The 12,584-nt window shown below is 39.2% G+C and overlaps 2 protein-coding genes across 2 annotated transcripts; both read right to left on the bottom strand.

Annotated features, from left to right (window-relative positions):
- Positions 1-12: 12 nt before the first annotated feature.
- On the bottom strand, positions 13-4,038 carry snx24 (sorting nexin 24). The gene is made up of 7 exons (XM_087791229.1): positions 3,864-4,038; positions 3,111-3,194; positions 2,317-2,421; positions 2,072-2,166; positions 1,938-1,967; positions 1,804-1,868; positions 13-1,683 (listed from the first exon to the last, which is right to left on the bottom strand). The coding sequence occupies exons 1-7, from the start codon at positions 3,930-3,932 to the stop codon at positions 1,613-1,615; spliced, it is 519 nt and encodes a 172-aa protein (XP_087647355.1). The 5' UTR covers positions 3,933-4,038; the 3' UTR covers positions 13-1,612.
- Positions 4,039-4,903: 865 nt separating this feature from the next.
- loxa (lysyl oxidase a) lies at positions 4,904-12,275 on the bottom strand. Its single transcript, XM_087792508.1, has 7 exons — positions 11,629-12,275; positions 10,478-10,586; positions 10,069-10,206; positions 7,751-7,907; positions 5,675-5,770; positions 5,495-5,610; positions 4,904-5,423 (listed from the first exon to the last, which is right to left on the bottom strand). Exons 1-7 carry the CDS (start codon positions 12,197-12,199, stop codon positions 5,417-5,419), a joined length of 1,194 nt encoding a protein of 397 aa, XP_087648634.1. The 5' UTR covers positions 12,200-12,275; the 3' UTR covers positions 4,904-5,416.
- Positions 12,276-12,584: the final 309 nt, after the last annotated feature.

Here is a 12,584-nt window from a genome sequence, read left to right as displayed (position 1 = left end):
ACAGTTTCCACTGGTGATTAATGCAACGTGATTTTATTGGTGTTAGTGTCACTCATCCTAAAGTGCTCAGTGATCACACAGTTTGACATTATGGCACTTCTGCTACACACAAAGCAACAATATAAACATTTAAATAATAAATCTGTCCTTATGATTATGAGGTTTGATCATGAGCTCAACGACAAAATCATCACATGCAACATGATAGTGTTAATAAATCATGTATAAAGTTATAATTTCAATATTGCACAATATTCTACTGCTTTTTAAAAAGTAACGCTCAAGTCCCTTTACAACAAAATCATTTTGAAAGTTGGAGTCAGAAACTGGCCAGTCTGTCCACAGAATGTGCTTCTCAAGAAGATCAGGAGGAAATTCACATTCTCGTTAAAGAAGTTGATATGTGATAAAATCGGATGATGAAAAATCCACAAGATCGGATTCACTTTAGTTTTGCATATCAAAGTCAACCGTTTTTCTACAAAAATATTTAGTCACGCCACTGAATTCATGTCTGAAACTAGATCCCTTATGTATCACACACACACACACACTCACTCACACACACACCTCAAATGTAGTCGATCACACTGTTAGCATAGCCGCGTCTGTGAGGTGCATCTTTACACATCAAAGTGTTCATAGTTGATAATAGTGCTGGAAATACAAACAAATTCTACTTTTTTTTTCTTTTTTTTTACTTCTGCAATCTGTCAACCCATGGAGTGGAACGATAATGAAACTGAAGCGTGTCGTCCTGGTGCGTTCCTTACGCATCACTAGGTTGACTTTGTAATACCAGAGATCATGTTTTATTGCTGAAGGTGCAAAGGAAACTTAATTTAACTCTCCGAGTATATAAGAATGTTCGTCCAGACTGATTATTTGAGGTACATTTCTCATATTTGGGGGTGAGCTGTGCAGCTGCGTTACACGAGTATGACAAATGGAACGCTCCCTTGAATCCTTCAGAAGGTCTCACTGTCCTGAGCCTTCAAGGCAGCTGCTTAGTCAGCATATCTTTTTTAAAAACAAATCATTTCAAGTACAATAAAATGTTATAAATGTTGTTTCACACCACTGACTGTTACTGTTAATAGATGTAAGTGTTAAAAATCCTCCCACAGAGTTTGAACTAAGTGAACTAAACTCAAAATGACACCATTAGTTCCTCTTTTCTTCATTCATTTCAGTTTAAGGTCATTATTTTTTCCTCCCCGTGAAACCTCAGTGCTCCACCCAATGAACCGGTGGTTGATTTAAAGAATCCCTCGTCAGTGCTAATAGTCAAACATAAGTGCAGCAGCATCAAAGTGTCCCTTCGTGCTCCCATGAGCTGCTTCACCACCTTCACCGAGCCTTCATTGTGAAGGCGAATTAAAGTGTTTTGTGTTTCAATTCTTGCTGGTCTTTAAATACACGTTTAAATGAATGAAAACACACACACACTCACACTCACTCACACTCACTCACACACGTGTGTCTCTGCTGTGACAGACCGTACCTGGAGGAAAACCTGTAACTAGGTTTTCTGTCATGATACATTTGGGAAAATGAGGTTTTCTCGAGTTGCTCGTAACAGTCTCTTTCTCTCCGGTGCGACCCGGGGCCTCTACCTAGGCTGCAGGTCCGGGTAGAAGACACCGTGAACGACTCCCTCGATCACCACGTTGGAAAACGAGTCTGAAGGGAAGATCGTTTGACGTTAGTGGGCGATTCTTGGCTATAAATCTTCTACATTTCATATCACATCAGCAGTTCAACTGTCGACCTCTTCAGGACACGAGAGGTTCAGAGACTCACCGTGAGCTGACGGCAGCAGGTACGGGTCTCTCAGGAAGAGCAGGACCGGCTGATGTGAAAGTTTACTGACAAAAATAACCAAACAAAAGTGAATAAACAGTCGTAAAAAGATCAAGTCAAACAGGAGTTCTCACCTGGACTCCAGCGACTCCGTGTCGAACGACCTGCAGGATGTGAAGCAGAGGTTAAGCCACGTCCCCGCCCGGCACACTGGGAACTCCCTTCAACCACCAACAAACAATACTGCAACCGCTCGGTTGAGACTCACCCGCAGCTCTCCGTCTTTGGCACCGAAGGAAAGTGTCGGATATTCAAGAAGTCCAGGAATATCTTGGGAAGAGCCTCGTTTTCCATAATTATAGTCTGAATAAAAACAACAAATTGCAGAGACTGAACGACCGCTTATTTCAAGAGCTGCCAACGTTTGAATTATAGCGTTAGTGTTTTCTTTGGATTAAGGAGGCTCAGGACACGGAGATGTCCGGCAGGGGGCGTGTTGGGACGACAGTGTACCTGCAGGTAGAGCTCCAGGCCGAGCCGCCTCTGCTCCAGGACCTTTGGAACCCAGTTCCTGACGTGTTTAGAGGGAATCTCAGGCGGCTTTATGCACTTTTTCAACTGAAAAGAATTGAAGATATCATTAAATTGTTGCTGTTGTCAGCCTCAATTTACCAGAACCTTCAAAGTGAATGTATTATTTCACGTGTAGATTTAAAAAACACCCAGTATTTAATGACACATTTCCTTGAATAACCTAATACTTCATGAGTAATATTTTACCAAACATTCTGTCATCATCATGTTCTTTTAATGATTTGTTCTTAAAACCAGTGCCTTTTTCGGTTCAGTCCATTTCATTAGCTTTGTATATTTTTAAGGTTAGAATGTAGGTGCTGTGAAAACTCAGATTAAATAATAATACCTGTCTTTTTAAATTTGTAGAGCGCTTTTCCAGTAATGATAGGAAAACATTTAATGTTTAGAAATATATGTACGCAGCAATATTTTTTATGATTGACCTGTACTCTTCTTTTAAACCATCATTGACTATACATTCATTTTTAACCACTTAATTCCTAAGGTCATGGGGGCTGGAGCACATCCCAGCTACTTCAGACCAGATCCAACCCATTGACTTTTATTCTGTTTTTTATACCCCAGCATTCAACATATAAATATGTATTTTTTATAATTGGTGGACAGACATAATCTACCAAAAACAATGTCATAGAAAAAGGTCTTATTAAAGGTAAATATATGTATATATTTAAATATTATGTACGAGTTGAAAAGAAGAATCTTCTCACCATTTTGTGCAAAGTGTAGAATTCACTGTAGCGTTTCTCAACCAGGTGCTGTCTTCCGTTCATCAACACATCGATTCTAAAGACCTGAAACAAAAAAAAGCACGTTGAATCAATGAAAAAGGTCAGCGACTCTTGGCTCGTCCACAACAGAGGCTGACGTCGGCTAAAACAACAGGAAACATCTGTCAGATGATGATGAAGAAGAAAAAAAAAAAACACATGAAGTTTCATATCTACGAACTACATGAACTCTGGACTCCAATATTCTTCCCTTAAATGTCACTTTTAGCTGGACTTGCTCTTGGTCAGAGGGAAGTTGTGGGCAGAAAAGTCAACAAGTGGATGAACCAGAGAGTAGAAACAAGAACTGTTGAAGGTTGGAATTGGAAGTTTAAATAAAACAATCTTGACAGACTTGAAGTCACATTTGGATCTGAGCCAACCTTAACCTTACAAGGTCTTCATATCATAATCTTTCTCAGCGCTAATAATAAAGTTTCTGACGTTTAAACATGTTATTGCTTTAAAAGTATTTGCTGGAGCAGCTGCAGGAGGCGTCTGCAGTGGTCAGTGGAAAAATAGAAAGTGACGTCAAGACAGGACGAGATGGTTGTTCTGGACAACACACTGGAAAACAACCTACAATACTGATAATATAAACTCTTTTGATTCCGAATAGGAAGCTATGGCGCCTGAGAGATGTTTTATCTCCAAACAGAGGGAGGGTTGGATCAGATAAGCGAGCAGACCCACCGTGTATCCTCGCTCCACCGCCGTGTTCTCCGAGCGGAACGAAGGAATGGAGACGCTGACCTGATGCATCGTCCGTCAAAGTGCTGTGAACGACACTCTCTCGTTGACGAATCATTCACACGAGCAACAAAACACACTCACTCACACACTGCTGGCGGTTTACTCTGGTTTTTTCTCCCGGAGCCAGTGACACAAGAAGTCCAGGATCCAAAACAAGTCTGCCGTACCAATGCCGCCATCTGGCGGTCAGGAGGACGAAGCACGCACAAAAGTCTTAACCAAAAAAAAACCCACCTTATTTTTTTATTTATGTTTATAAAAAAAGTTTATAAATATCGTTGTTACCCATTAAACCACAATTCAGTTAAATTATGTTGCCATGGTTTACCTTGTTTAAGTAAATACATTTGTTCTTGTTTTTAGTCTTTTCACTCAAATAAACCACTAGGTATTATTTATAAGTAAGTAAGTAAGTAATTTTTATTTGTATAGCGCTTTTCCAGACCAGGGTCACAAAGCGCTTAAACAATCAAAACAATACTCAATAAAGTATATACTTTAAAGGGCAAGATAAAACTGAAAACACAACAGGAGTTCCAGAAAATCAAGGAAAAGCCTGAACAAATAAAAAAGTCTTAAGATGTTTCTTGAAGGAGTCAGTAGATCCATCAAGTGCAGAGAGAGAGAAAGATCGTTCCAAAGTTTAGGAGCAACAGCCTGGAAGGATTTCTCTCCTCTGGTCCTGAACCGTGTGCGAGGAACCATCAGTAGATTCTGATCCACAGACCTCAGAGCCCGAGCTGGGGTGTAAGGCTGGATCAGATCACTGATGTAAGGAGGAGTCTGACCATGAATAGATCTGAAAGTAACAACCTTCTATCAAAATTCGAAATTATATTAACGAATGTAAAAAAATATCTTGATATTCTTAGTTGTATTTGTACTTTCTGTTTTGTATAAATGGAGGATGTTTGATGAGAGAGAAAAAATGCCAAATGACTCAATGTCATGCACACCCACACTTTGTTATTCTTCAAACATATTAAAGAAACTTTTATTCAAGTAAAAATTCAATACGAAGTCAAGTGGAGTTTCTTTTGATTTCAACACAGCAAATCCATTTCAGTCCATCAGTGATATCAAAAAAATCTTCTTCTGCATCAATGAAATGTTGCTAACATTTACTTTTTCAAGTCTCCTTCAAAGTATGAAGAACAAAGAGATAAAGAGGTACAAAACAAGAATGTGTATAGCTAAACCGAAGAGCAAACAAAGTAAGTAAGTCTGATGGTTTCATTAAGAGTAGGGTAAAAATGTGGTATTATTTTATGAATAATCTCAGTCAATTTAACAAACAAAATGGGCAGAAGACAAACATCCATTTCTCTTAAAGAAAAAACAACAGGAAATAACATAGTACTTGCAATCACGTAAAAATATTCCTGTTTTATTGAGAGTATTTTAAATATTTTATGGCTTTTTATGTCCTTTTTATGTGCATTCATTTCCACTGTTGTTGCAATACTTGAGTTTACGCACACATCCAGGCCGCTTTAGTACCTGGAAGAAAAGAATAATAATTTATTGCATAGAAACAATAACAAGTGAATCTCTGAGAAGCCGACACTCACGGAGACATGTGACAACCCGACACGTAAGCGTAGTTGCCAGTGTAGCGAACGCTGCAACGCACAATGTTGTTGCTGTAGTCAGACTCAGGCACCTGATAGTATGGATTTACACTGATCTGCAAAACAGAACGACACGTTTACGACTCTGAAGGAAACATTTCTGTGATGATTCGTCTCAACCTTGAGGATGTAGTTGCCAGGTTTCACATCTGTGATGTCGATCCATTGGCAGTCGATGTCGGCGTTGTACGTATCATAACAGCCTGGACTCAGACCCTGAAGATGGAGAAAACAACAACTTCAAAGACCATCATACTTTCCTATCTTTTATCGCTGGAGCTACTTCGCTAATGTTTCCACGGCAGACACTTTGTCCAACTTTCCATCATCAAAGATGGAAGTAGCAGCCAGTTGAACTTACACTATTTCAGAAAAAAGAGTAAATCATAATTTTATAATGTTGACCTTTAAATCACTGCCAATCCTCTTATTACGTCTTCTGAGATTGAAACTGTTGAAATGTTGCTAATGCTAAAGAAATGGTTGCTACTAATGCTAACAACACTAAACATGGCTTGGTTAGTCTGGCGCTAGAGAGCGCAAAATAAATAACATTATTTCAACCCTAAGGCCAGAAAACAAATGTGTTTACCCCAGAGATAACACAAGGGATACCACAAACACATTTGTTAGAGATAATACAAGGGTTAAGAACCAAATGAATCCACCAGCAAGAAAATGTAGAGATGAAAGTGCTGGTCATGAATTAGCTTTCACTAATCTGGAGCTGTGGAAATAAACATGTTCCAAAACATCTCTGGCTGAAGCAACTCTAAACACCAGCTCAGTACGATTGGCATTTAATGCTACAAATGCCCAAACAAATTATCACCTTGTAAAAGGTTTTTTCTTCCTCAGGACAAACATTTGGTTTCTAACAACATACTTTTAACAACAACAAATGTCTTTTAATAACAAAGGCTCATAAGACAAACCCATTGACACTAAATGTAAACACATGTTTTAAAAATGATTGGAAATTGTAATTGTTTACAGAAAAAGTAAAACTCAGCCAGAAGTTAAGTAAATACTCCTGTCATCAGCCGGATAATCATCACAAGCACATGTAGGTCAAGTGTTGTTTTTTTTTTTTTAAACATTTTTTAAACATTTAAAACATTAATTTTTGAACCATCAGTGTACAATAGAATCTTTGAAACAGTTATGAGTTTAATTATAGTTGAACATTTCAGATGTATAAAAAAAAAGAAAAGAAAATGATTCGAAGAGTATGATTATTTAAATGTACAGACATACTGTAAACTGATATACAGGAAAAGATGAGATTTAAGTGAGCAATAAATAACATTAAAAAAAATTCTGCAAAAACTTTTTTGGTCACTCCTGCAAAAATGTAATAGTGTTCCTATGTTGTAGTTGGTTATAATTAGTTTCATACCTCTAAGTAAGATGATTTTATTCATATATTAAACAACTCAGTAAAAAAAAAAAAAGCCTGGACACTCATGACCAGAGGTTTTGTGTACTACATTTACTTCAACTATAAATAAGGAAAAAAAAACACCCAACATTTTAAAAATCCCCTCTATGATTATAAATCTGGCCTTGCCTTGTAAGTTTCTTTAATATTAATTTAAAATAAGCATTATCTACATCTTCTGCTGAGATTTTATACTAACAAATTCTATAGCTAACTGCTAACGGCTAATATCTTCGCTGCTAAAAATGTTTTACTGTTAGCTTGTTAATAGAAGAGGAAGATAAATGTTCTTATTAAAATAATATAATCAGTGTATTTCTTATTACATTTAAATATGTTGTAGTGTGTAATTATGACTTCAATTGCACTTATTTATTTATTGTTTTTATTTGTTCAGGCTTTTCCTTGATTTTCTGGAACTCCTGTTGTGTTATCAGTTTTATCTTGACCTTTAAAGTATATATTTTATTGAATATTGTTTTGATTGTTTAAGCACTTTGTGACCCTGGTCTGGAAAAGCGCTATACAAATAAAAATTACTTACTTACTTACTTACTTATATGTATAATATAACATGTTTATTACACGAGCATGTCTTCTGACTACATGCTAAGAATATTATTTCAAGTGATTTTTGAAATTTGAAATGAATTTGAAAAGTCTGTTTAAATCCCAATACTTCATAAAGCAACTGTTGAAATAAGTGTGTGACGTTACGTTGAAGTGGAGACTATAATTTGACCAGAGATCAAGACCTGGGTGTGTGAGGTGCAGGCGTAGCGTCGACGGTAGCCGTAGTCACATGACGTGTCCTCCAGGCAGAAGCTGGCTTTGTGGCCCTCGGCCACGGAGTGGTGAGTGGAGGCGTCCAGCAGTTCATAGTGGCTGAACTCATCCATGCTGTGGAAGTGCCTGTGGATCAGCAGCAGATCTCTTTAGAATTCCTCTCTTTTTCAACAAAAGAAAGGTTTAGACATCATCGTTTTCACAGGCTCGCCAAGAATCACGTCCTGTTGATGCTGCTGTGATTAACATTTGTTACCTGCGGGGAATGTAGCTAAAATAACAGCTTTGTTTACTCTTCTAATCACTTTCCATCTGTGCTGGGTCAGTATTTAAACTGGTCTCAAGTGCACAAGAGCGAGGGGTGACATCATTAGCCTGTGAAAACACCGCACTGAACTTCTGGGGTCTGGCTCAGCTCCATTTCCATAAGTAGCACACTGCACTGATTGTTGTGCGACGTGACTCGGATAATTCACCGCCGTCTCCCCTTTTTTTTGGCTCGCCAACCTTTTTATGACATCTGGAGTCGCAATTGAAGGTCAAGTCAAGTCCAGTCACATCATTTTCACCGGGAAATGGAATTTCCAAAGAACTGGAACCTCCCAAGTTAACTTGACTCCCTTGCCAAGTTTTCTTTGGATAAACAAAATCACTAAATCGGTAAGTGATAATATCTGTTTCTATTTTTGAGGAAACAGTAAAAGTATTCTATCCATTGTCTAAAGGACAAAATAAAAAATGGGTTTTTATATACAGTATACAGAACATCTGGATAGAACTGGTTTTATCCAGACTAAATTTATATCCATGTTTTTTTCTGACTCTACACCTTCCTCATTTAGTTGAGGAATTACTAAATCTTGCCTTTGATAATACATGGCATTTGTTTGCTGAGGGTTCAGGATTCTGTACCAGAATCCCCCAGTTCCATCACACACACACACAACACACACACACACAAAAGTGTGCACAGTTCATAGGTTCAAATTAAAACAGGTTCACATTAAACGACGGATGTATCACAAGCCTCGAACCCATGTATCTAAAGCAGTCTCCAGTAAAGGCAACTTTTAAAAAGTACCATTTAAATACCTCTATAGAAAGAATGTGAAACAAAAAAAACAGGATGCCAAGCTTTTCCAGCCGCCAGAGTAATGGGCAGTCACAGCAGTTAAATATTCCCCTTTCGAACATTGAGGATCAATTAATCTTAGTTATCTTTGTGTCTGTCCTCGGTTACCAAACACTCCCATTAAATTCCTTTCTTTAAACATCACTTGAACTTACTTGCTTGAAAGTTCTTGTATCCTTGATCATATCCATAATCTTTATAGGTCATGATATCAACATGAACATGAATCTATTTTGAGCCAAACATCTGGCAGGCCACATAAAATGACTTGGCATGATAGATTTGGCCCCCGGGCCTCGAGTTTACACGTGTTGTAAAACATTTGAGTTGTCACTGATAGCAATGAGCTCCGTCGAAGAGCAGGTGGCAGTCGCGGGATGGAATATGGGAACAGTAGGCGAAGAAGAGTTGGTTGAGTCTGAGTGCTGCAGCTGAACACCAAAAAGAGTGAAGACCCCTCAGGGGTCTTAATATAATCTGAGACTTTTTTGGGGGCCGAAAAACATCAACAACAAGAGAATAAAAACATTTAAAAAATGCCCCCAAAATTATTATTATTATTATTATTCTTTTAATTTCTTGACCACAAAATCCCTTATGGGGATTAGGCGATAAAGTGTTATGACAATGAAAATGTAGTTGAATATAAATACATTTTAAAAATATGGCAATACAATATGTATAACAACAAATGTAACAATACAGGGGCAACAATATAATATATTGCATTATATTGTATTTCTGTAGTAACAAGGATATATTTGTAGTATTGTCGAGTACTTAACTCTGGTGTTGCAGAATTTACAGATCACACGATGGCGTTCGTTTGTTTTGACGCCAAAATATGTCCAACGATCAGCTTTTAAAACTGAGTCGACTGTATCCTCTCGTCCTCAGTCACTGCCGGGATTTTGCAGGATCTCATTGTTGCTTTAGCATGCTTAATTTGCATGTTAATTGTAAAATCTACCCTGTATTAAAATAAAGTATAAATTAACCATGAAAGCCCCCCCAAATTACAGTAATAACTTAAAAACTTTAACAAAAATAAACACTATATATCAGTGTATGGATATTTTATCACATCCCTAGCGAGGACGCAGCTCCAGTTACAGAAGAGAACCAAGACTGCGACAGGGTGTTGGTTCTACTCACTGGTGACAACTGTGCCATTCCCAGGAGTAGCGAGGTCTGCTGGGGAGGAAGTCTGCGGTGCCCTGGTTCTTGACTCTCTGAGGGAAGCGTAGCAACATTCGGGTATCGTAGTCTCTGATGTCAGCTCGATTAGCTGAACTGCAAAAAAAAAAAGAAGAAGAAGAAACGTGAGCTCAAGTTAAAGGGGAAAGTTTGAAGTGAAAACACTAAATGTTGGGTGGAAAAATAAAGTCTGGTTCCTGATAATGTGTTTACCAGTCTCCGTCTTTGCAGCAAGCTATGATTAAACTTTACAGACATCTCTGACTCCACCCCACGTCCATCATGATTTGTTTCATTTCACTCCATCTTTCCCCCCCTTAGTTCTGAACGACCCCCTTCTTTTTCCTATCTGCAGAGTGTCCACTACCTCGACAGACAGTTTTCCTCCGCAGCACATCTGAGGTTGTACATCGGGACCCTCTGGGCGTAAGCTGAGGCTTGGATGTAGTACGGGTCCGGCACCAGGTCGGGAAGACCTGCACACAACAAATAAAGGTTGTATAAGTCTAGAGAGGTGGACCCGAGTGCTCTGTGAATAAACAAAAGGCCATCATTATAGAAGTAGACATCTTTATGTATTTAGTCGCGAGAGAAACTTGCACATCGTGGCAGTGACATCATCCTCCTCAACCATTCACTGGTTCCAGACCACATTTTTCAACTCACGCTGATGTCTATGTGGAGTGAAATTCTTGTCCAGCGTTCTCAAGAAAGGCAAACGTTCTGACTTTAATAAATAAATGTTCTTGGCTGCAACCCCAGGGAGTTTCATCATATGATCCGTCGAGGGAGCAGAAGTGGAATCATTTTTTAAATGAATTGTTCTTTAAGCTTGAATGCAGGTTTTAATACTGACGGGATTCTGTTTTTCTTTAACCACCTCCATCATTTTGATATAACAACTGATTTAAAGATTTCAATAGACACCAATCTGACAGGTTTGTCAGATAGGAATCATTTGTCTTGTTGTGCAAGCGAGTTCTAGAAAGCTACTGCCACCTGCTGTCCCAATAGGCTTATTGCTATCAATGATATTTCAAATGCTAAAAAAATATCAGATTTAATCACATACATATATATATGATACATTTTATTTATAATTTATATATTTTTGGACAATTGTCTAGTTTTTGATCATTCAAACTCAAAGGTTTGGAAGGTACCAGCGTTAACTTGTCTGTTCAGAACCAGGGAAAACTCTGAAAACTTGCATTTTTTTTCTTCGATTTTTTTTTTTTCCCAACCAAATATGTGCTAAACATTTGTATTGAGGTAAATACCTTTAGCACATATTTTAATTAAATACGTTAATTCATTAAAAAAAAGAAAGAAGGTGTCACAGTGCCCACCAGGGGACCACTGCCCAGGTCCCCGGTTGACAGAAACTCAGCCCTGCACATGTCACTGATAATTCGTGTAAAAAAAACTTTTTTTTTAATTTTTTTTTTTTAACAAAGCGAACTTTTTATTCAAGAAGAATAATTTACCAACCAAAAAATTCAAGAGACCGAAACCTACCGTACTGGTCGTAATTCGTGCCATATCCCGCCCTGGACCTGGACCGGGGCTGGGGTCTTTCGTAAGCATCATAGTAGTTGTAGTACGGGTTGTCGTCGTGGGACTTGTAAGGGTCGTAGGGATCATCGCCCACCATCATGTCCTCGACCCGAGCTGGACTGACGGTGAGCCCGCCCTGAGTCTCGTTGACTTTGGGGTCCCTCTGGGTCTCAGTGCGCTCCACGGGGGGACGGTGGTGATGCTGCCGGTGCTCGGGACCCCTGACGAGTCTCTGGACCGGCAGCTGCTGCTGCTGCTGGACCGGCGTGTCCTGCTGTCCAGTGTCTCCATCGCGGATGATGGTCACCGGCTTGGGCTGCACTTGCTCCTGGGTCGCGCCCCTCCGTCTCGCCGGCTGGTACTCCGACCCCTGACTCAAGATACTGAAGACCTTCCCATTGTGCGACCACTGCAGGGTCTGTCTCAGAGCCGCCCTGCTGGGGGGGCTCCTCTGAGGCTGCGCGGCCCGCACACAAGACACTAATACATAGAGAAATAGGTAAACTTGAGGGTCAAATATGTGCAATCCCATAGTGAGTTTTTTCTTCTTTTTTTTTTCCTGTCCTCCAAAGCTCCAACTAGTCCATCTCTCAGTGAGGGTTCAAAAGAGAGCGGCTGAGAGAGGAGGATGAAGAGGAGGAGGAGGAGGAGGAGGAGGAGGAGGAGGAGGAGGAGGAGGAGGAGGAGTGTGTGGAGATTCTGTTAAAGTAGTTGCTCATATAACCGCCGCATGTCTGCTGAGGCTCCGCCAGGAAGCTTTGATAACTTCTCAGTCTGGCACTTTTCAAACGTGTTTACAAAAGATTTCATCTGTTCCCTCCTGTAAGGACACAGAGCTGCGACTTTTTTTCTTTTTTTTTTTAACAAAGGACACTCACTTGGTGTCAACTTGTTGACTTTAATCATTTGCTGGTTCA

Source organism: Callionymus lyra, chromosome 5 (assembly GCF_982586985.1).
Source record: "Callionymus lyra chromosome 5, fCalLyr1.hap1.1, whole genome shotgun sequence".
Taxonomy (NCBI): Eukaryota; Metazoa; Chordata; class Actinopteri; order Syngnathiformes; family Callionymidae; genus Callionymus; species Callionymus lyra.
Note: the sequence above shows the minus strand (reverse complement) of the source record. Positions and strands in the feature narration are given on the sequence as shown.

Excerpts from the sequence above, each read along its gene's own strand:
- snx24 (XM_087791229.1), bottom strand. The coding sequence starts at position 3,932 with ATGCATCAGGTCAGCGTCTCCATTCCTTCGTTCCGCTCGGAGAACACG. Across the intron at positions 3,195-3,863 it reads CGGTGGAGCGAGGATACACG|GTCTTTAGAATCGATGTGTT; the intron begins GTGGGTCTGCTC and ends TTTTTGTTTCAG. Across the intron at positions 1,968-2,071 it reads CCAAAGACGGAGAGCTGCGG|GTCGTTCGACACGGAGTCGC; the intron begins GTGAGTCTCAAC and ends CACATCCTGCAG.
- loxa (XM_087792508.1), bottom strand. The coding sequence starts at position 12,199 with ATGGGATTGCACATATTTGACCCTCAAGTTTACCTATTTCTCTATGTA. Across the intron at positions 10,587-11,628 it reads CACGAATTACGACCAGTACG|GTCTTCCCGACCTGGTGCCG; the intron begins GTAGGTTTCGGT and ends TGTTGTGTGCAG. Across the intron at positions 10,207-10,477 it reads GAGGAAAACTGTCTGTCGAG|TTCAGCTAATCGAGCTGACA; the intron begins GTAGTGGACACT and ends TTTTTTTTGCAG.